We start from the raw sequence: 22,715 nt of genomic DNA, 5'->3' as shown, positions 1-22,715 counted from the left end.
TGGGTAGCTTATATTCAAGTTTAAAGATCAGAAATGCTGATACAAATTGAGGCTTCATAAAATATTTTTAAATAAACACTGAACAGCAGCTTATATTCATAGACTTGAAGGATTAGTTTTAGCTTTTAAAAGTACTGAATAAAACATTTTGTTTTACTCAGGAAAAAGCTTTATATGATTTACAGTGGAACCTTATGCATATTTACTCCAGCCTAAGCCCACTGAAATGAATGGTCTTAGACTGCAGGAAAGAAAGAAAGAAAGAAAGAAAGAAAGAAAGAAAGAAAGAAAGAAAGAAAGAAAGAAAGAAAGAAAGAAAGAAAGAAAGAAAGAAAGAAAGAAAGAAAGAAAGAAAGAAAGAAAGAAAGAAAGAAAGAAAGAGAAAGACATTTAGTAGAAAGTAAGAAAAAAAAGTAGCCAAACATTCAAATAGATATATATTTGGAAGGCATTTAGCATACATCAGCACCGGTACACCTATTAACAAAACAAGCACTATACATATTACATGAGTAAAAGAAAAACTGAGACCCTTATCTGGATGCGCAATGTAAAACTGCTGCTTCTGCAAGTCTCAATGTTTCTTTCATTAAAATCAAAAATAACAATTCTGCCTGAATCTCCAGTTTGACAAAGGTTTTGTTCATTATTATATGAAAAGAGAGGGCTTTTTTCATTCTTCCTCTGTTATAACTGAATGAATACTATGCATAACCAGGCCCTAAATTTTGACTACTGGTGGCTAGAAGAAAGTTGGAATCAGTAGTCCATCCATAGTTCAGGAATTTTACAGCCTATCTTTACAGCTGGGCCTTTCTGTCTAGCTTAATGAAAATTACAGATACTCAGCACTTCTCAGGATTTATCCCTTGTCAAAATTCTGATGTTATCTTTCTTTCTGCCTTTGATGTTTGTCTTCTTTCATTAAAGATTTGAGACCACAAGCTGCTCAGTAGCTCAGATCCTAATTCATGTTGAATGAAGGGTATTCAGCCCTTCCTAAAAAGCAATGTGAAATTACATACTTTAGAATTTGGAGGGGGGAAAGCTGTTTTAAGCACTTAGTGTTCACAGGCTAAATTACCACACTGTTTTCAATTTTCATTGTGTAATTTTGCAACAATGTCAACTGTTCATGGGATAGCTTAGAAATATTTGTCACGCTCAGTTAACTGGCAACCAAAGCTCTGAAAGACCGGAAAAAGTATTTCAAAGGCCTTGAAACTACAAACGCAAGTGAATTCTTGGTGTAATACTGAAGAAATCACTTTAGAAACTGGTTTTGTTCAGGAATAACTACAGTCCAACCCTATAGTAAGCCTACTGTTGTACAGTAAGTCCATCACTAGATATCGTAGTTTCTATCCTCATTATGATCCCAGCAGAAAGGTGAACATGGATGGAATATGTGAATCTGGATTAATATAGCATCACTATATTAATTAAACAATTCAAAAATATTTGTCTTGACCAAGGGCTCCAAGCATTGATCATTAGGGCGCAACAAGCTAAGTTTTTCATGAAATGTTTCAGTTAATATTGTTTCACAATGAATTCACCAATACTTCAGTTAACCATGAGGAGTTGCATATACAACTCTTTGTAACATGAGTCTCCTCCACTCTTTAGGAGATCCACATCACGCTGAACAGGAAAAATAAACTAAATATACCATACAATACAAAGTTGTATCTCTAATCAGGTAACTGCTTGCTTATTTCTCTCTGCATGTCTTTTTTCCATGAAGATGAGACAAAAGAATATTATGAGGGAGTTTCTAACTTTAGACAAAAGGAGGCCACATGAGCTTTATCAATTCTACAGTACCTATATTTCAAATAAAGATGTGTAGCCCCAATCTGTAGATATCTACAATCCAATCCCCAATCTGTAGATATCTACAATCCACTTACCTGCAGAGCAGGTGTCCGCAGCCACAGATAGCCATTCCAGGCCCAGTCACAGTAAACATTGGGAATGGTTCCAGGCCCAGCTACAGAGGACACCAGGAGCCATTCCAGGCCTGGCTGCCATAGTAGAGGATGTCAGGAGCCAATCCAGGCCCAGATGAAGTGGCAGAAGATGCCAGGAGCCACTTGGGCCTGACTGCCCTGGCAAAAAACGCTTGGAGCTGCTCTAGGCCTGGCCACCACAGCGCAGGACGCCTGGAGCCACTTCATGCTCAGAGCAGCTCCCAGGTACCACTGCTGCTGAGCCCCATGGGTGGGCGGTGGGGCCTGGGGCTGTGCCAGGCTAGGCAATGGGGGGATAAGATTCTCCCCCACAAGTCTTTCAGGCTCCCCAGTTGTGTATTACTATTAAAGTGTACCACAGTACAAAAATGCAAATACTGAAGGTTTTCAAAAGACTGAATGCTTTGCTTTCTAATAGTGAAACTGCAAGTATCTTTAAAGACAATGTGTGTCTTCCTGTACATAAATTTGCAACAGAGTAGAAAACCTGAAATTCAAGATGTGAACATTTCAAAATGTTTATACTTTTTTTACCTGTGTTTAAGTGACCAGTGGTGAGATAAAAATATGATAGAAAGGGTTAGTGGGTGAGTTGTATGCTTAATCACAAGGTGGGGAGGGGCTGTGGCTAAGTGGAAGAGTCTCTGCTTTTCACATAGAAGGTCCCAGGTTCAATCCTTGGCTAATTAAAAAAAGTAGCTGGTGTGAAAAACCTCTACCTTAGACCCTGGAAAGCCACTGTCAGTCTAAGTAGACAATTATTATCTTGATGGACCAATGGTCTGATTTAGTTAAGGATATCTGATTGAGCTCAGATATCACAAAACAGATGGTTCAAAAGCAGCTATTGTACTTTTCAGTGCAAATGAAAGGCACTGAATAAACATGATAACAGGGAGCAGAGAAACAGAAAGAGCATCTATTCCAACAAACAGAACAGTATCAAAATGAGTGAATGTACCAGACAGTTCTTTGCTCTCCCACATTTTATTTATAGTGTGTGGGGCTAAATTAATTCTTTCCCAAACATTTTTGTTTCATTATTATATCAATGCAGCCCAACAAAAACCAGAAATGTCTCATGTTTTGAATAATAGTAAACAATATACAAAATAGTCATCTGGCTTTAGTCATTTGTTCGAAGCTGCTCTAGAGGAAGAAAACATTTCAGTTACAGTAATTTATTTATTCAAAAGGGCTTACCTTGACATGCACCAGTACGGATGTTGGGGATGAAACCTCGGCGACATGGCTGAGGTTGAGCAGGGCACATCTCACAAGGATGGCCCCATGCACGTCCGATGGTTGCACAACAAAGTGTCTTCGTGCACACAATTCCAGTAAGCTGGCCTTGACACATCTGGTTGTTGACCTGAGTGAAACACGGGCCTGTTCTATAATCTGGAAATGGAAGAAAACAGTTTAATGCTTGAGGACTGCATCATCCGACCTCTGACACAATACATACAACACAAACACGCACATATCAACACAGCAACTTCTCAGTGTAGTTCACACATCTGTAAATGTTCATGACACAAAAAAGTTTTAAGACTTCACAGAATGCTGTGCCATTTTAAATTAGAACAAATTAAATTAGAACAAATATCCTATCTTTTAATTAAGGAAGGGATTTACAAAGATCATTACTATTAAGTATGCATGCATGGATTATTATGCAAGTGTCATAAAACTTGTTCAAAATTTCACAGTTTCCCCAGTGAACCATCATAAACCAGGATATCCAGGCTTTAGAAGCAAACTACACATTATACTGAAAAGCTCCAACAGGCTCTTCTCTCATTTACATGAGTGACCAGATTCTAAGGAGCTCTTAACTCTCTCCCTGCTGGCCACTTTTCCCAAGCCCTCCTCCCAAAGCTGCTTTTACTTTATAAATTTTCTGAATCCATATTTACCTCACAAACATAAGTGCCCTGTACTAAACATAGCTATAGGTGAAGATTAAAGCACAGCTGGCAGAGGTAGAGTTAAGCCCTTCCTTCCTATTCTGCACTAAAACTGTCCCCTTCTCAGAGGCCAACTTTTCACGGACGATTTTGAAGCTGTCTTGCCACAGAGCAAAAAAAACAAACCGATTTTTTTTTCATGGCCGCGATTTATCCCCCTCAATCTTGATGAAGTTTTGGTTTTTCATAAAACAAAGTACGACAAGGGTTTGGTCTGTCCTCTTTGCAGGAGGCCTCCCCTTCCAGCAAGCTCATTGTTTATGCCCGCTCCCAACTCCGTCCCAAGTCCGCCCAGCAGATTACCTCATGCAGTTCACCTCTGTGGGCACGGCCCCAGCGCAAAAAACAAGCACCAGTCCCTACATTTTTCTTCCACCCTTGCTCTGTTCTGCTTTTAGAACAGTCAGATTCCAATGGGGGGAGGCAAGGCAGCGCTTTCCTCAAAGCTTCCCTCTATTTTCTATAAGTGTGGAACCCATTGCCCTTCAATGACAGGCAGGATGGGGGGGGGCAGGAATTGCATCCATGTGCCCAGAGAAGTGTTTAGCAGAAAGTGGGAATGGAGCATCTCCAACCTGTGCCGATTCAAGAGGAGTGCCTTGGATTTGCTGCTCTCTAGATGCACATTTTCCCCATCTGAATTCTCAAAACTCTGCCTGGGGGCTGATTTTGAGAATTTGGATGGGGAAAAGGTGCATCTATAGAGCGGCAAATCCAAGGCAAAACCTCCCATGCATAAACCTCTTACATTAAAGCGATTTCCCAGAGTATGTCCCCCCACTCATATACAAATAAAAAAAGCACCAGTCCCTCTGGTTTCCTGATATAATTTTTCTATTTATCATGCTCCCATGCATTAATGACCAAACAGTCTCCCTTGCCTTCCCTTCGCAGCATGCCGAACTGGACACATTGCTCTCCCCCTTTTCCAAGATTTCCATAGTTCCTTTGTTCTATTATTTTACCAGGTTGGGGATGCACAGGATGCATGGGGGGGGGGAGAGGAAAGAAGGCCCCTGGCTTGCGTGCCAGCCCCGATCCAGCCCCAGTGCATCATGAGAGAGAGGAGAGAGGGCACCTGGCTGGCGTGCCAGTCCCGATCCAGCCCGTGTACACGGAAGGGGGAGAGGAAAGAAGCCCCTTGGCTTGCGCACCGGCCCAGATCCAGCCCCAGTGCATCATGAGAGAGAGGAGAGAGGGCTCCTAGCTGGCGTGCCGGTCCTGATCCAGCCCATGTGCATGGGAGGGGGAAAGGAAAGAAGCCCCCTGGCTTGTGCGCCGGCCCCGATCCGGCCCCAGTGCATCGAGAGAGAGAGAGAGGAGGGAGACCCAGAGCAGCAGGCCGCCCCTCTTCAGAATGGTGATGGGAGGGAGTTTTGCCTTGGGTTTTCTGCTCTCAGGATGCACATTTTTCCCATCCAAATTCTCAAAAATCCCCCCTCCCCTCCCCGCTGGGTTGGGGGGGCCAACAGCCCCTTCCCTTGAACAACCCCCCGCGGGTCCAGCTGCCCTAGACTGAGCCGCCCCCACATGGCATGGCCCCACTGGCCTCCCCCTGGAGCCGTCCGTCCGGCGTCCTCTTGGGCTTGGAATTGTAGGCCCGGCTCCAAGGCCCATCCCGGGCGAGGGGCGGGGAAGGCATGCTGCCTGCCCGCCCGCCTGCCTCCAGGACGGAGGGAGAGAAGTGCCATGACTCCACACAGGCAGGCAGGCAGGCAGCAAAAAGGACGGTATTCTTGTACGAGCGCGAAACTCCCCCAACCAATCGCCGTTCACTGGGGAGGAGAAATTAGCCGGCATGGGCGGGGAAAATTGATGTGAAGTTTGAACTAGGAAAAAATTTTCATGGAGCCCAGTGGCAAAAACCGCACGGCAAAATCAAAGATCGCACCAACACAGGTTTGAGAAGACGCGGGGATGACGCGATTTTTTTGGCCAAATCCGAAGCTGTCATGAAAAATCAAAAATTAGCAGCGCGGTAATTAGACTTGAAACCGCTGCAAACCTCCGTGAAAACCCCCCCAGAGTGTTTCAGAATTCAGAATTTGAGTCTGCAATGAAACTTCTACATAGTTTTGGCTTTAATTTCTTGCTGCTGAAGTGAAGACTATGAACCCACATTGTACATTTAATTTTTATATTCAGCTTTATAAAGTCCAAGCCTCTTTCCAGACAGGCCACAATAACAAAAACAACTTCAGGCAAATCTTGGCAGATAACGAGGCTGAAAGCTATATTAGGTAGGTCTCGGTTGAAACAGTTTAAGTAAAATATAAGCAAGTTGGAGAGCATTCAGAGACCTCTTACAAAAGGATTTCAAAAACAAGTCATATGAGGACACACTGAAGGTTTAAAAAAATTGAGTGAGGCCATGATCCCAGCATCCAAATGCATGTAATACACAAAAAAATCATAGAGACATAGAGTTGGAAGGGATCTCCAGGGTCATCTAGTCCAACCCTCTGCACAATGCAGGAAATTCACAACTACTTCTCCCAAACCCCCAGTGACCCCTACAACATGCCCAGAGGATGGCAAAATAAAAAAGCACCCCTCCAGGATCCTTGGCCAATCTGATCTGGAGAAAAATTGTTTCCTGACCCCAAGTGGCAATTGACATTACCCTGGGCATGTAAGAAAGGGCCACAAGAGCCAAACACTGATGCAACCCTTCCTGCCCTCCCTCTCATGCTCTGCCTATGTTCACAGAATCAGCATTGCTGACAGATGGCCATCTAACCTCAGCTTAATGGTCTACTTGAAGAAACTGATTCATTTAATTGGAGATGCTGGGGACATTCCACATGCCAAGGAGATGCTCTACCATGGCTGTGGCCCCTCTACTGACATGCTTGTAAGTCAAGAGGGGACTTTATCAAAAGACCCCTGAGCTGTTGTTAACTCTGCTCCACTGCTGTGTTTAGGTTTGTCTTAATTTTGTTCCAGTCTGCATGTTGTCAAACAGCCAACTTGGACTGTGTTTAGTTACTTACTGCTAAATAATGAAAACAAGGTCTTTTGTTACATTTTTTTCTGTGTTCTACAAAATAGTTCTGTTTCTTCCACAATGAAGAATAAAATGAAGATATGTTTCCTGGAAACTCAGCCCTACACTTCTAGACCCTCACCAAAAAATAGTAGTTACAGCTGCACTCTGGTTTACTTCATTTTGAATCAACTGTATCCTGCCTATTTCCTTCCTGTTACACAAATATTTCATTATGGTGCATTTGGCCTGTTTCTTTTTCTTCAAAGCAGGCCACTTTCAAGCAACGTCCTTAGGATTTATTTTTTATATCCTGTCCTTTCTTTAGGAAACATTGGTTCATACTAAGCCTTTTTTAGCTTTAACAAAGGGACAGCTTTTAGACCGTTCTCTGGATGTGCTTGACTTGCCGAGGTAGTTTCATTTAAATCATTCCTGCTATCATGGGGGGGGGGGAATTTAAGATATCATCTATTGTCCTATGAAATTAAGGACAAGGGTATGAATTTCATATGTTGAACTCCTTGTGAGGGCAGTGAGAAGCATGTCACCAGTGTATCAGAGCTAGAAGCCCACATTTACAAGAATCTGCAGATATTCTCCAGACACATACCTTCAATGGCATTTCAAAGCAACCAATTAAAAACTGGTAATATGATTTATTACCATAGCACAGAGAAGAACATCTTAGTACATACCACATTTAGGCTGATGACAATTTTTACTTGAATGTAATTAAATTAAGGATAAAATTAACATAAATAAAAGTTAATTTCATCATATTTTCTTTGATCACAGATAAGTGTCATGTTATGACTTTCACAATTTATTTCTGTCCTCTGTTGCTATGGTAATAATTCGGTCATATGGAATATAAGTTATATATTACAGCCTGCTTAGTGACTTTTAAACCCTGATGAACACTGGTAATCTGCATTTAAGATGAGGTTATTATACTTTGCCTTTGAAAACTGTTCAGATGCAGCACATGACTGGCCCAAGGTTACCCAAAAAGCTTCCATGCCAGAGTTTGGAGTTGAACCTGTGTCTCTTATATCCTAGTTCAATATTCTAAGCACTACATCACTCTGGCTTTTCAAATAGACATTTCTATATTTGCCTAGCTAATACTATGAATATAAAGTGAGAAAAAATATTCCAAACCAAATTAGCACTGCAACGATGTCACTTTAGCATCAATGGCAAATACGCTTGCGCAAATATTTAGGATGAGAGTAAAAAGTCACTCTGGCTACATTTTAGGTAGGCTGAATGAACAGAGAAGTGAGTCAATAATTTTGTCCTTTTAGGAAATTGTCCCAGCACATTAGTAAAAAATATACCCAAAATAAAGCTACCTATCTTTTTTGTAAATAGAAAAACAGCTGGGGCATAAAACAACCCCTCAAAAATCTACTGATTATGATAACTGAGTGCTTTTTGTAATGCATTGGGGTAAAACAAAATCCCGTTGCTTTTCTGCAAAGAAAACTGAGCCAGAGCAGTGTTAAAGTGAAGTGTTACAGTTGTCTGTAGGTTGTCACACATTTATTGTTACTAACTTACCTAGAAAAATAAAGTCTGGTCCTTTAACAGACCTTAATGGGTAGAATTAGAAATGAAGGTAAACATCACCTGTTAAATAATATCTTATTAAGCCTCTATTCCCTCTTTTGGATCTGTGTGTGTCAACGAAGCTGAGAGCAATACAGTAAGGGGTCTAGACTCTGTCACAAGGTTAAACTCCTAGCAGAGTCACTCAAAGAAGAATGGTGACAGCTGAGACACCAGACTAAGATGTGCCCGTCCCCTTCAGGGATCAACGGCCACATCAGCAGATGAGAACAGACAACTTCAATGGTGATGGGGCAGAGGAATCCTTGAAAGCTAGCTACTGGGCAGCAGCAGTAGTAGAAGGTGACACTGGTGGAGGATAGTCCATAGACAACGGCAGTGCCGCTACAACTAACCCTGGTTAGTACTGCGCAGAATAAGGTAACGGTAAACCACTTCTTACCAACCCTTACCTCGAAAACCCTGTGATGAGACAATCTAAAATGAAAAAAGATATCGTGCTGGAAGGTGGTACCCCAGGTTGGATGGCACTCAGTCAGCTACTAGGGAACAGCGGAGGGCAAATATGAGTTGCACTATTCTTAATGATGAGAATGGAGCAAAGCAAACAGAATGTTCAGTTGTTGATGTGAATGGATGCAAAAGGAAAGTCCAAAGCTGTTTGATGCAAATAATAATATATGGAACATGAGAAGCATGAATCATGGTAAGGTTGAAATTTTAAAATGAGAATTGGAATGTTTAAACATTTCAATCCTGGGAGTAAATGAAGTAAACTGGACTGGGTCAGGACATTTTCAGTCAGAAAATTACAAAGGGCGGAAATGCATGGTCGCATTAGCCTCCTTTATTCCCTGTTTCAGCCAGGGTTCAGCCAGGATAGAACGCATGCATTTCACCAAACGTACGTTTGATCCTGGCTGAATCCTGGCTGAAACAGGGAATAAAGGAGGCTAAAGCGACCATGCGTTTTCACCTGAAGTGTTTTACTCAGGGAATGACAAAAACAGAAGAAATTGAGTTGCATTAATAGTGAGGCGAGATGTAGCACAGGTTGTCATGGGCTGTAACGCAAAGTCTGACCGAATAATATCAATCAAACTTCAGGGAAAGCCTATCAACATAACCATCATTTAAGTTTCTGCCCCAACCACAGATACTGATGAAGAAGAAATTTAATGCTTTTATGCTTCCAGGAAGAAACTGATCACAAAACTAAACAAGATGTGCTGATGATCATATAGGTAACTGGAATGCAAAAGTAGTAAACAAAGCTGTATCAAATATTGTTGATAGATTTAGGCTAGGACCACAAAATGAAGCAGGAGAGTGACTCATAGAATTCTGTGATGACAACAATTTGTTCATTGCAAACACATGTTTCAGGCAACCAAATATACAAGTGTTTACGTCAATATCACCAGACAGCTAATATAGAAATCAAATAGATTACGTAATCGGAAGCAGAAGATGGAGATGCTCTATTTTCTCTGCTAAAACGAGACCAGGAGCTGACTATGGTACAGACCATGAATTGTTAATATCAAAAATTAGAATAAAGCTAAACACCAAAATATTCATAGTGCCAAAATGCAAATTAAGCAACATTCCTGAAGAAATTTGCTTTACTAAGTTCAGGTGAATGTGAACTGGGTTAAAACTAGATATATTATTAAAGAAGAATGCACAAAGATTACTCCTGTAGAGAAACAACATGAAAAGCCTCGATGGAAACTCTTAAAATTGCTGAAGATAGACGAGAAGTAAAAGGTGACAGAAACAGAATCAAAAGTCTAAATGCAGCGTTCCAGTGACTCACACGTAGAGACAAAAAGAACTATTATAATAACCACTGTAAAGAAATAGAAGAGAACAACAACAACAAAATGGAAGAACAAGATATTTGTACCACAAGAATCAAGAAATCAAGGGGAAATCTAAAGCATGGTTAGGGACGCTGAACAATCAACTGAACAGGACAAAATAAAGAAATGGTGGGAACAATACACTGGAGAACAATATACAGAAGAGATGAAAGGATGAAGATTCCTTCCAAGAAGAATCTTCTGAAGAAGAACCTACAATTTTAGAAAGTAAAGTGAAAGCCACACTGAAAACAATTGGGAGAAACAAATCACCAGGAGCAAATGGGATATCAATAGAGCTATTCCAAGCCACAGAAATGGAGTCCATCAATAATATTAATGAGAATATGCTAGCAAATATGGAAAACAAAATAACGTATATACTCGCGTATAAGCCGAGTTTTTCAGCCCAAAAAAAGGGCTGAAAAAGCCGGCCTCGGCTTATACGCGGGTCAATACGGTAGACAAGGGAGGGAGGAGGGAGGGGGGAACTTACCGCCGCCATCGCTGCCAGGCCCGCACAGCTTCCCCTGGCCAGGAGCGCCCTGTGGGGGCCTCCTGCGGCCGTGGGAAGGCCCTGCCGCCGCCGCCGGGCACGCCTGGCTCCCCCCGCCCAGGATCGGCCTGGAAGGGCCTCCTGCGGCCGCGGGAATGCCGTGCCACCGCCAGGCGCACCCGGCTCCCCCAGACCTAAACCGGCCTGGAAGGGCCTCCTGCGGATGCGGGAAGGCCGTGCCTCCTCCTCCGCCGGGCGCACCCGGCTCCCCCCCGCCTGGACTGGCCTGGAAGGGCCTTCTGCGGCCGCGGGGGGGGTCCCGCCGCCACCTTCGCCGGGCCTGGAGCGAAGGTAAGCCTGCTGGGGGGGAGGGGTTATAAGCTGACCCTCGGCTTATACGCGGGTGCCTAATTTTTCCCCATTTTTGGGAAAAATTAGGCACCTCGGCTTATACGCGGGTCGGCTTATACACGGGTATATACGGTAATGGCCCACAGACTGGAAACGATCAATTTACATTCCAATTCCAAAAAAAGGAGACATCAAAAATTGCAGCAACTATTGGACTATTGCATTAATTTCTCATGCAAGTAAAGTGATGCTCAAAATCTTACAACAAAGACTGTTACCATATATGGAATGAGAAATGCCTGATGTTCAAGCTGAATTCATTAAGGAAGGGGAACTAGAGATCATATTGCAAATTTATGTTGGTTACTAGAGCATACGAGAGAATTTCAGAAGAAAATCAGCATGTGTTTCATAGATTACAGCAAAGATTTGGACTGTGTGGATCATGAAAAGCTATGGCTGGTTTAAAGGAAATGGGTGTGCAACAGCATCTGGTTGTTTTTGATGCACAACCGGTTCTCTGGACAAGAGGCTACTGTTAGGACAGAATGTGGAGAAACAGAAAGGTTTCCAATTGGCAAAGGTGTTAGCCAAGGATGCATTTTCTCTCCCTGTCTCTTCAATCTATTCAGAACATATCATAAGGAAAGCTAGATTAGATTTAGAGGAAGGTGGAGTGAAAATTGGGGGAAGGAGCATTAACAATTTGATATATGCCGATGATACTACATTACTGGTAGAAAACAGTGAAACAACCACTGGTGAAAATTAAAGCAGAAAAGTGCCAAAGCAGGACTACAGCAGAACGTCAAGAAGACAAAAGCAATGACTACTTGGGAATTACCCAACTTTAAGGTTGACAATCAGGAAATTGAAATTGTTCAAGACTTTCTATTCCTTGGCTCCATCATCTACCAAAAGGGAGAACGCAACCAAGAAATCAGAAATGTTGGGGTGCCTTGCTAGATAAACCTGAACAGAAATATTTTATTAATGTATTTATCATTTTTATTGAATCGATGAAAAGGTGTGTATTTTCTAATTTTTTATGGTTGCCTTGTTTGTTGTAAGCCGCTCTGAGCCTGACTTTGCCAGGAAAGGAGCAGGATATCAATAAAATAAAATAAATTTAAAAATTAAAGGACATTGAGACTGGGAAGGGCTGCCATGAAGGAGCTAGAAAAAATTCTTAAGTGTAAGAATGTGTCACAACAAAGATCAAGATAATTCATGCCATGGACAATGAAGAAAGCCTACAGGAAGAAAGCTGATTAATTTGAAATGTGGTGTTGGAGGAGAGTTTTACATATACCATGGACTACCAAAAAGACAAATAAGTGGGTTCTATTTCAAACTGTTCTATTAAGTGGGTTCTAGTTCAAACTGTCCTTAGAAGCTAAAATTACTTAACTGAGGCTGTTGTACTTTGGTCACATTCTGAGAAGACAAGAGTCACTGGAAAAGACAATAACACTAGGAAAAGATGAAGGCGGCAGGAAGAAACAACATGAAATGGACTGACACTATAAAGGAAGCCATGGCCCTCAGTTTGCATTTTTCTTCAGGCCAGTTGGTGATCCTTTTTTACTGGGGAGCATTTACTTCACCAAGTGCAGAACAGCACATGAGGTAGTAAAATAACAGCACAAATGCGGGTGGGGGGAGTAATCAATAATGCTCATTGTTTGACAGGATCTGGTGTTTTGAAACAATGATTTCTTACCCCACAAAGGTAAGTTTTTTGGTGAAACTAAATCGGAGAAAATACATTTGGGGAAAATACATTGGAAGTTGCCTTCAGACAGTGAATACAACTCAAATACAACTAAGTTTTATGCACTTGTGTAAGTTAATGAAAACATTTAAGTCCTTTTTGTACGCTTATAGTTATTCTACTGATCTCAAGTAAACTACATGGTGGGCACTATTTAAGAAAACTAACTTTAATCACTGACTTTCATACAATTTACATTTTGTTTTTTATGTGAATTACTATCAAACCCCTATCATGAACTAGTGGTGCAACAAAATAATATCACAATACCTGTAATTTATACCCATTATACTAGTCATGTCCTCTGTTATATTCTACCTGATACCACAAACACAAGAGATTTACCTTAGATTTGGTAGGGCTAAATACATGATATGACCCAGGGAGAGCTAGTTTTATAGGTCTTGCTAAAATAAAGCTAAGCTCTAAGCTCCACTCTGTGAAAACAACTTCTGCACATGCCAGGAAATAACAAGCAACTCACAAAAACTTTCACAAAATGGTTCTTATGAGTTCTATGTTTTAGCTTATCTAGAGCTGTCCTTGAAAATTCCACTGAGGTAGATCAGCATTCTTGGAATGTTTCTTATTCTCTTTTAACAATTAAATTGTTGCTTTAATGTCTTTTGTTGGCAAGGTGACATAAAATGGCTCATCACCGCACACCAACAAAAAGATAATTAGGGTGCACGCTTAGGTATAAACACACAACTATAAATTGTATAACACCATTTGGTGTTACATGTGTTTATATGTTTTATTAATTTTTTTATATATATTTTAAACATTTTAATGTTGAAATGTTTTAATGTTCACTGCCTTGGGGACCCTATTTGGGTAGAAAGGCAGCATACAAATGTTCTAAAAATAAAGTAATAAAATTAGGGAGCAGTATAAAAATCCATCCAGGCATCTGAGAGCCTCAAATCTGTGAAACTGAGTGCATTAAATACAGGCTGCTGTCGGGAAAAGTCTGGTTAGATTCAAAACAAATATTCTCACCAATTGAGTTGCAAGTGGTTTTATTTTGCGCAGCAGGCCTTTGCAGCATGCTACACTACTTCCCATTTACATATGTTGTATGTTGTTGGAACCCTGGAACTCTAACATTTAAAAGAGTAGAAACACACTACAACAAAGCCATGATCTTAATATCAGACAGACAAGAAAACAAATTGCATTCTGTCACCAGTGGGCTTAATCTAAAAATCTAACAGTTTAACTTTAAACAGCATTAAGTAAAAGGTAAAAATAGTCCCCTGTGCAAGCACCGGGTCATTACTGACCCATGGGGTGATGTCACATCCCGACGTTTACTAGGCAGTGTTTATGGGGTGGTTTGCCATTGCCTCCCCCAGTCATCTACACTTTACCCCCAGCAAGCTGGGTACTCATTTTACCAACCTCAGAAGGATGGAAGGCTGAGTCAACCTTGAGCCGGCTACCTGAAACCGACTTCCGGCGGGATTGAACTCAGGTCGTGAGCAGAGCTTTTGACTGCAGTACTGCAGCCTACCACTCTGTGCCACGGGGCACCCTTCTAAAGCCATTGACTTTAATGAGTGAGCAATATCTAAGAGAATTTAACCTGCCTCCCAAGTTTTCCGGCACAGGCTTTGTACAACAGGTCAACTATAACAAGTGCGTAGTCATCAAATAACATAAGCTAAACATTTAAAGTTTAAATTGAAATGGTGAAGGATTATTCAAAGGAAGGGAAAACCTTGAGAAGTTGTGCTTTAAAAAATATATAACATGCTTTTAACATACTGGGTGAGTGTGCATATTTCTGACCTTCAAAAACTAAAGCAAAATAACAATACCAAAAACAACAATACTGATTTTTCCCTAATATTTAAGGATGTTATTTTAATATAGGCCATTAATGAAGTAGAATTTAAACATGCTTAATAAAAGCAAACATGCAGCATGTTCTTTAAACCAATCAAATAGTAATTATAGGACATTTAAATTAAATATTAGCTTCACATAGGGTAAGCCATAGCAACATTTGAATTGTTTGGCTTACTTGTAATTTTCAGGCTTTCAGACAATTCCAGCACAAGAGAAGTTATTTCCCATAAAAACAAAAGATGTCTAACTTACGCATGCTAGAATTTTAAACTGGAAAAAAAATTCTCTCATTATTATATTTGATTATTTTCAGATGTTTTTAGTTTAGTGGGAGCCTCTTTCAACTTTCCATTCATTATTTCCATTGTCCTAGCTGATCTTTCCTAGTACAAACAAACAAGCATAATTACCTTAGGTGGCACAACAACTGTGCTGAAAGCCAGCAACAACAGACAAACAACAGCCATATGGAGGAAAGAATGTGTGTGTGAGTGAAGTGCCATCATGGCACTCCCGACTCATAGCAACCCTATGAAGCAATGTCCTCCAAAACGTCCTATCTTTGACAGCCTTGTTCAGGTCTTGCAAACTGAGGGCCGTGGCTTCCTTTATACAGTCAATCCATCTCTTGTTGGGTCGTCCTCTTTTCCTACTGCCTTCAACTTTTCCTAGCATGATTATCTTTAAAATGTATTCAGTTCCAGTTGTTGGGGAAAAGATAAATAGATATTTTAATCAAAATCAGAAATGGATCATGAATGAACTTTAAAATTTCCTGACTTCTGGGCTGTTCCTATACTCTGCTGAGAGCCCCGTGGCGCAGTGGTAAGTTGCAGTACTGCAGTCCAAGCTCTGCTCGCGACCTGAGTTTGATCCCAACAGAAGTTGGTTTCAGGTAGCCGGCTCAAGGTTGACTCAGCCTTCCATCCTTCCGAGGTCGGTAAAATGAGTACCCAGCTTTCTGGGGGTAAAGGGAAGATGACTGGGGAAGGCAATGGCAAACCACCCCGTAAACATAGTCTGCCTTGGAAACGTCGGGATGTGATGTCACCCCATGGGTCAGGAATGCCCAGGGGACCTTTACCTTTACCTTTTACCTATACTCTGCTACACAAACCAAGTGGAACATAGGATCTTATCACCAGCTTCCACCAGCAGCACTAGAGCAAAGATTCTTAAACTGTGGGTTGCGACCCCATATGGGGAAACTGAATGTGGGGGTTGTGAAAAATCTGGCAACAGAAAATGGTAAAATTATATGTATACCAATGAATTGTTTTAAAATAAATTTCTTTATGATTTATTATCAGTAAATGTTTGATTTGTATACCTATTTTATATACCTACATACACAGGGTTGCATAAAAATTTCTCAAGCGAAAAGGGGTCGCAAGTGGAAAAGGTTAAAGAAGCCCTGCACTAGAGGACTACTGGTATTGCTGCAAAGCTCTTCAGTAACGCATCAGCTGCATTCAATAGTTTTTAAGGGGAATAAGGTCACAAGCAGCCCTTTAAGGTCCAACTTGCCCAAACAGCCACAACTGTTGTTAAATCACACCCAGTGGTTTGTGAGGTAATAGACACTTAAGAGATCACAAATAAGCTATTAATTTTCAACAGGAGTCACCAGAATCTTGGATTTTTATTTTCCTCTCACAGCCTGCAAGTGCTTCACCTATAATTCCCTCTTATATTGACTATATTGTCAGTTAAGTAAAGGTGGGTATAAATGTTTTAGTCACTTAATTAATTAATTATAAACAAACAAATAAATAAAAAGAGTGAATTAAGGGTGCATGAGCAGCAGTGAGTTAGAAGTGAGATGCAAATCCCACTGCCCAGTTCCCAGCCATTCTTAATGAGAATGGCAATTGCACTCTCTTCTCTAGGTATAGCATTATCACACAAACTTTTTAAAACATTAATTTTATTTTTTAAAAACTTTATCACACAAACTTTCCAACCTGCATATGTCTGCAAACCACAGCAATGTTGAATGAAACAGAATAACTTGCCGGGTCATTAATTGCCTTTTAAACATCAAGCTCCAAGAAGTAAATATTGATTAGAAGATATTGGCAACCACATGGAAACAGATGAATAATACAAATCTTTATAGGAGCTTCACACAACCAACATAGTCTTGTAAAGACTATTCACTCTTGCTGTAGACCATAATCACATGGTATTTGCATGCCTTTGATGTATGACCCAGGAACCAGTGATTCTGGCATGTACGAAAATAGAAACATATTAGATTTCAACTTTCCAATATTTACATGGCCCAGGCAGTGCCATTTCTTAAAGTACTGAAGTGCAATATGTATATCCATAGGTTGCACTCGATCAATCTTAAACACTGCACTGGTGTGGTCAAATCTAAAGAGTTGTAACTGAAATCCTGGAAGACCCCAGTGTGATAAGATACCTTTAACAGTGCACAAGTTTCAAAATTAAATTGGGATTGCAAGACAGGACTGGAATTTTCTTGTACCACCCAACCCCACTGCACAACTGCCTCCTTGTCTCAGCTGGTGGAGGTAGTCTTGGAGGTGGTGTTGAGGACTCCAAGGCTTGGTTGTTTTGGGGAACTTCAACATCCATGCTGAGGCTACCTTGTCTGGAGTGGCTCAGGATTCATGATCTCCATGATAACCACGGCCATGTCTCAGGTAATATAACAGGTCCCAGACACTGCAGGCAGCACTCTTGATCTGTTGTTTGTTTGTTTTTTGCTCTGGGCAAGAAGAAGGTGATCTGAAGGTGGGGAGGGGACTGAAGATGGTCCCCTTGTCATAGATAGATAGCTACTTGCTGGGAATTACATTTACAGGGATACCAAGACTTTGCAGGGGTGGGGATCAATTAAGATTATCTGCCCTCAAAGCCTGATGGATCTAATTGGCTTTCAGGTGGCATTAGGGTATTTTCTTGTTGATATGGTTGGCACTCCTGTCACTGCCCTGGTTGACCTCTGGAAAGAGGAAATGACACAGGCAATTGACATGATTGCACCTATTTATTTATTATTTCCACTTATTACCCTGCTCTCCCTGACCAAAACCTGGCTCAGATCAGCTTACAAAATATAAATGTCCTATTAAATCAGTAAAAGCATTAAAACATTTTAAAAGTTCCCTATAAAATCATATAAACATTATCCTAGTTTACCTAAGGCTCCTCTAGAGTGTAAAACACAAACTTCAACTTAGCCAAGCAGATGGAATAAATACCAGATTGAATAGAAAAGATATTACTGCAGTGGGGAGGTTAGGCAGGCCAGCATTTATATATAGGGAACCATAGCTGGCCTCAACCATAAGCCTGGTGGAATAGCTCTGTTTTACAGGCCCTGCAGAACTCTTTGAGTTCCTGAGGGCCCCTGGTCTTACTAGAGAGGCTATTTCACCAGGTGGGGCCAGGGCAGAAAAAGCCCTGACCCCAGTCGAGGCCAGCATTCCCACTTCTGATCTTGAATGCAATGCTGCATCATCAACATATAGTAGTGCTGGCAACTTAAGGGAGGCAAAGTATGGTAAATGGAAATAATTACGGGACAGGAGAGCACGAATCATTAATATAAATATTAAATAGCAGTGATGCAAAGATGCAACCTTGCTTCACACCCTTATTCAACATAATTTGACCTGACAGTTAACCGGGGGAGGGGGGGGGTCACACCTCACTTGAGCAGGAGAATCACAGAGTTGTTGCATCAAAACTAATAATCTTCTGTCCATAAGTGTTCCTTAACTTATCCCAGAGCCTCTTTCTAGGTATTGAGTCAAAAGCAGCCTTGAGGTCTATAAATGCCACCACCAGCAATCCTTCATTAAAGTTAGTATATTTGTCTATCAATAACTGGAGGATGTGGCAATGATCAACAGCACTAATACCCTTCCAGAATCCGGCCTGTTCTAGACCCAGAACTGCCTATTTCAACCAGATTGATAACTTGATATAAAGAATTGAATTATACAGCTTTCCCACTACGGATAACAAATTAATGGATGGTAATTAGGAGCCCCGTGGCGCAGAGTGTTAAGATGCAGTATTGCAGTCAAAAGTTCTGCTCACGACCTGAGTTCGATCCCGACAGAAGTCAGTTTCAGGCAGCCGGCTCAAGGTTGACTCTCAGCCTTCCATCCTTCCGAGGTCGGTGAAATGAGTACCCAGCTTGCTGGGGGTAAAGGGAAGACGACTGGGGAAGGCACTGGCAAACCACCCCATAAACAAAGTCTGCCTTGGAAACGTTGGGATGTGACGTCACCCCATGGGTCAGGAATGGCCTGGTGCTTGCACAGGGGACCATTACCTGTACTTAATTATCCAGATCTAAAGGATCACCCTTTAGCTTGGCACCATTATCACATAGTGCCATATCCTAAGCATTAACCCAGTCTCACTGAATGGGTAAAAATTTCTGCCTGCCAATCAGCATTTGAGTGAAAAATTCAGGAGCAATCAAGTCAGGACCTGGTGCATTACCAGTTCTCATCTGATTTATTAGACCCTTAATGTCTGTTTTATCAAGATTAGAAAACAGTAATAGATTCTTTTAAATGTTATGAAAATGATTTTGGTGATTAAATACAATATGTTAAAAAATGATGACTAAGCAAACTATGTTAGGGGGTAACAAACGTATTTTCTTTACACTTCCCTTACCCTTTTTCCTTTCCTGTATCCCCAGATAATTTTAAAAATCAATAAAAATATCTAAAAAAAAATATGTCTGTTTTAGTTATTAAAGGCCATTCAACCATCTCAAAAGATTAGACTGGAATATCACTGGTATCCATCTTGGTTGCAGCAAATAAAGCTGTAAAATGCTCTTCCTAGCAGTTAGGAGGAATATAGAAAGTCACAGGAGATCTCCAATTTAACTTGTTCACCACTATATTCCAGAATATTTTAGTATTTGGATTTACTGCCCGGATCAAACAATTCCATTCATCCAACACCACACACCCTTTTCTAGCTTTTACTAACTTTTAAAATTCACACTTAAGCAAGAGCAACTCTATAAGTGTTTCTTTACTGTTGTATGACCTAAATTTCCTGTGTTTATAATGGATCACCCTATTAATTGCCATACAATCATACAACCCCTCCTCACAATTCATCCAGCTGTAGGTATCTTCGTTCTGCAAATGGGATGTATACAGTGGTTGAAACAGCCTCAATTAACCCAGAGTCAAAAAGATTATTATTTTGTCTGGCCTCAAAACCTGTCATTAATCTCACCACTGCTTTCTCAATATCTTTATTCCATTTTAAAGGACTGAGATTATCACAATTTTCACTTCATCGATAATAAAAAGCAAATGAGGAAAATTTATGTCCTTGCAAGTTTAATAAAAGTTGTAAGGGTAGATGGTCACTCCCTCTGTAGTCAGTAACACATAAAGTTTCGATTACATTCAACAACTCTATTAACTCAATAAAATAATCAATTACACATGTAGTCCCTTCTCTGTCATTTCAAGGCAGCCATTTACATGATTATTTTATTTTAAGAATTAAACCATTCTTAACAATAAGGAATGCAAGCCTTTTTCCAGAGCTATTTATTTTGCTCTCCTTAGGTTTGCATGACTCAAAGAAACATCTGATGGAATTATTTGATAACTGTTGCCCAAATTTTTAAGGGTGTAAATCCTAATTAATTCTGCCAGTACAGGCATGTAGATCTGCCAGTATAAGAGCCGTTGAAGGGTACAAGTAGGTAATCTTCTGGATAAACTTGTACAATTTACCCCAATATTTTACCAGATCTGATTAATGCATTACTGGTGGAATGCAGGAATTAATTATAATCAAAGATAATTTATGTAATTCTAAATAGAACTTACATATTTCTAAATAGAGAGCCATCACCAATGTGGGCTCACTAGGAAGCTCTGTGACCTTAATTGCCAAGTTCACGGGAACTAAGCAAGCAATACCTGCAGAAAGACATCCTGTATTCGCCTTCTTAAAGGTCTCTAACGAATATTTAGAAAACCCAGAAAGAAATATCATGGCTGGACATGGCTGGACAACTTCAGGGATTTCTGAATGAAATGGGTTGTCAGGCCTGGTTATGGGACCGAAATGTCCTTGGTCGCCCTGGCGAATGACATGCTGGGAAATGAACAGGAAATGTTAATTTTACTGGACTTCTTGGCAGCTTTTTATACCATCAATCACGGTAGCCTTCTGGATTGTTCTGCAGTGGTTCCAGTCCTACTTCAAAGGCTGCAGGTCTACAGGGTTCCCCAGTATTTCTTCTTGTCCCTCAGGCATTTTAATCTTTATGTAAAGTCACTGGGAGAGATCATCTGGAGATTTTGGCAGTTACCACCAATATGCAGATAACACTCAGCTCTAACTCACGCTACCAGCAGATCCCAAGGAGGCTGTGGAAACTGTGAACAGATGCCTGGAGACAGTTTGGAATGGATGAGGGCTAACAAACTAAAACTTAACCCAACAGAACAGAGGTGCTACTGGTGGGAGGAATGTCTGACCCAGGAAATAGGTTATCTCCTGTTTTGGATAAGGTTGCATTCCCCCTGAAGGAGCAGGTTTGTAGCTTGTGGGTGCTTCTGGACATGGGCCTCCTTTCAGCACCTTCAGCTGGTGAGCCAGCTGCAAAAGATCTTGCCACTGTGGTGTATGCCCTGGCAACATCTAGATTACATTACTGCACTGCGTAATACATGGGGCTGTCTCTGAAGACTGTCCAGAAGCTACAGTTGGTACAGAATGCTGTGGCAATAGTGTTGACTGCAGTGGGTCACAGAAACCATATCACTCCAGTCCTGTTCCATTTACACTGACTCACAATTTGCTTCAAGGTGTTGGCTCTATACAGCTTGGGGCCAGCATACCTTAAAGATTGCCTCCTCTATGAATCAGTACACTCTAGTCATCTTCAGAGGTGCAGATTCAGTTGCCCCTGCCACCTGAGGTTAGATGAGTGGCAACCCCAGAAAGGGCCTTCTTGTTTGTGGCACCAAAACTTTGGAACTTCCCCAGGGAAATTTGTCTGTCTCTATCGGTGGCTTCTGTCAGTGAGTGAAGATTTTTCTGTTTTGTTTGGAAAACAAAAATCAGGAAGAGTCTTTTGGACTGATTGGAGACCTGCATCCACTGATCTAAAGATTACTGGCTGTTATTTAGCTATGAAATAAAGGATTCATTTTACTTTTGTTGATAACATTTCCTTTAAATCCGAAATAATAAACACCTGTGCACCATGTTGATTATTTACTATTTCCTCCTTAGATGGCTTGTGTCAACTTGCTGACCCAAACCTTTAAAGTCTATCCATTAATATAAATGCTCTGCTTGCTAAACAAAGCAGTGTTTGAATGTCATCTGAATTACAATTAGTATGTTGAACGTACAGACTTAATATAACTTAAAGAAATACTGAGGTCTGTTCTTCAACTGGCTTTTCACTTAAAAGTTTTCTGAAATTTACAACTGGAATGAACAATCACGTAGGAAGAGAATGTACACATACTTGTATGGCCATTGATGCATGGGAGGTTTTGCCTTGGATTTGCTGTTCTCTAGTTGCATATTTACCCATCCAAATTCTTAAAACTCAAAAATAAGCCCCCATGTAGAGCTCTAAGAATTCGGATGGGGAAAATGTAAAATTTCTAAGGCGAAAAGGGGTTGTGAGTGGAATAAGTTTAAGAAGCCCTGTACCAGAGGACTGGGGCAGAGAAAATGAAGGGGAATTTGCCATGTAGAAGCCCTATTTCTGCTACCCTATTGTGGCCACAGCAGTAACAGGAAAACCACACAAGTGTGACCCTGTGTGTAAAGAACACCATAGTCTATGTACTGGTGTTATAATGCAAATATTTAGAAGG

General features: G+C 40.9%; 1 protein-coding gene across 1 annotated transcript in view; it reads right to left on the bottom strand.

The window, feature by feature from the left end:
• Positions 1-22,715, bottom strand: part of FBN2 (fibrillin 2) — a 206,065-nt gene that overhangs the window by 146,653 nt on the left and 36,697 nt on the right. The window contains exon 6 of the mRNA XM_056847979.1: positions 3,177-3,374. Within this exon, the coding sequence (XP_056703957.1) occupies positions 3,177-3,374 (198 nt within the window). The remainder of the gene's footprint in view (positions 1-3,176; positions 3,375-22,715) is intronic.

The sequence above is a fragment of the Euleptes europaea genome, chromosome 4 (genome assembly GCF_029931775.1).
Source record: "Euleptes europaea isolate rEulEur1 chromosome 4, rEulEur1.hap1, whole genome shotgun sequence".
Taxonomy (NCBI): Eukaryota; Metazoa; Chordata; class Lepidosauria; order Squamata; family Sphaerodactylidae; genus Euleptes; species Euleptes europaea.
The sequence above is the reverse complement of the archived record's forward strand: the minus strand, read 5'-3'. Positions and strand labels throughout refer to the sequence as shown.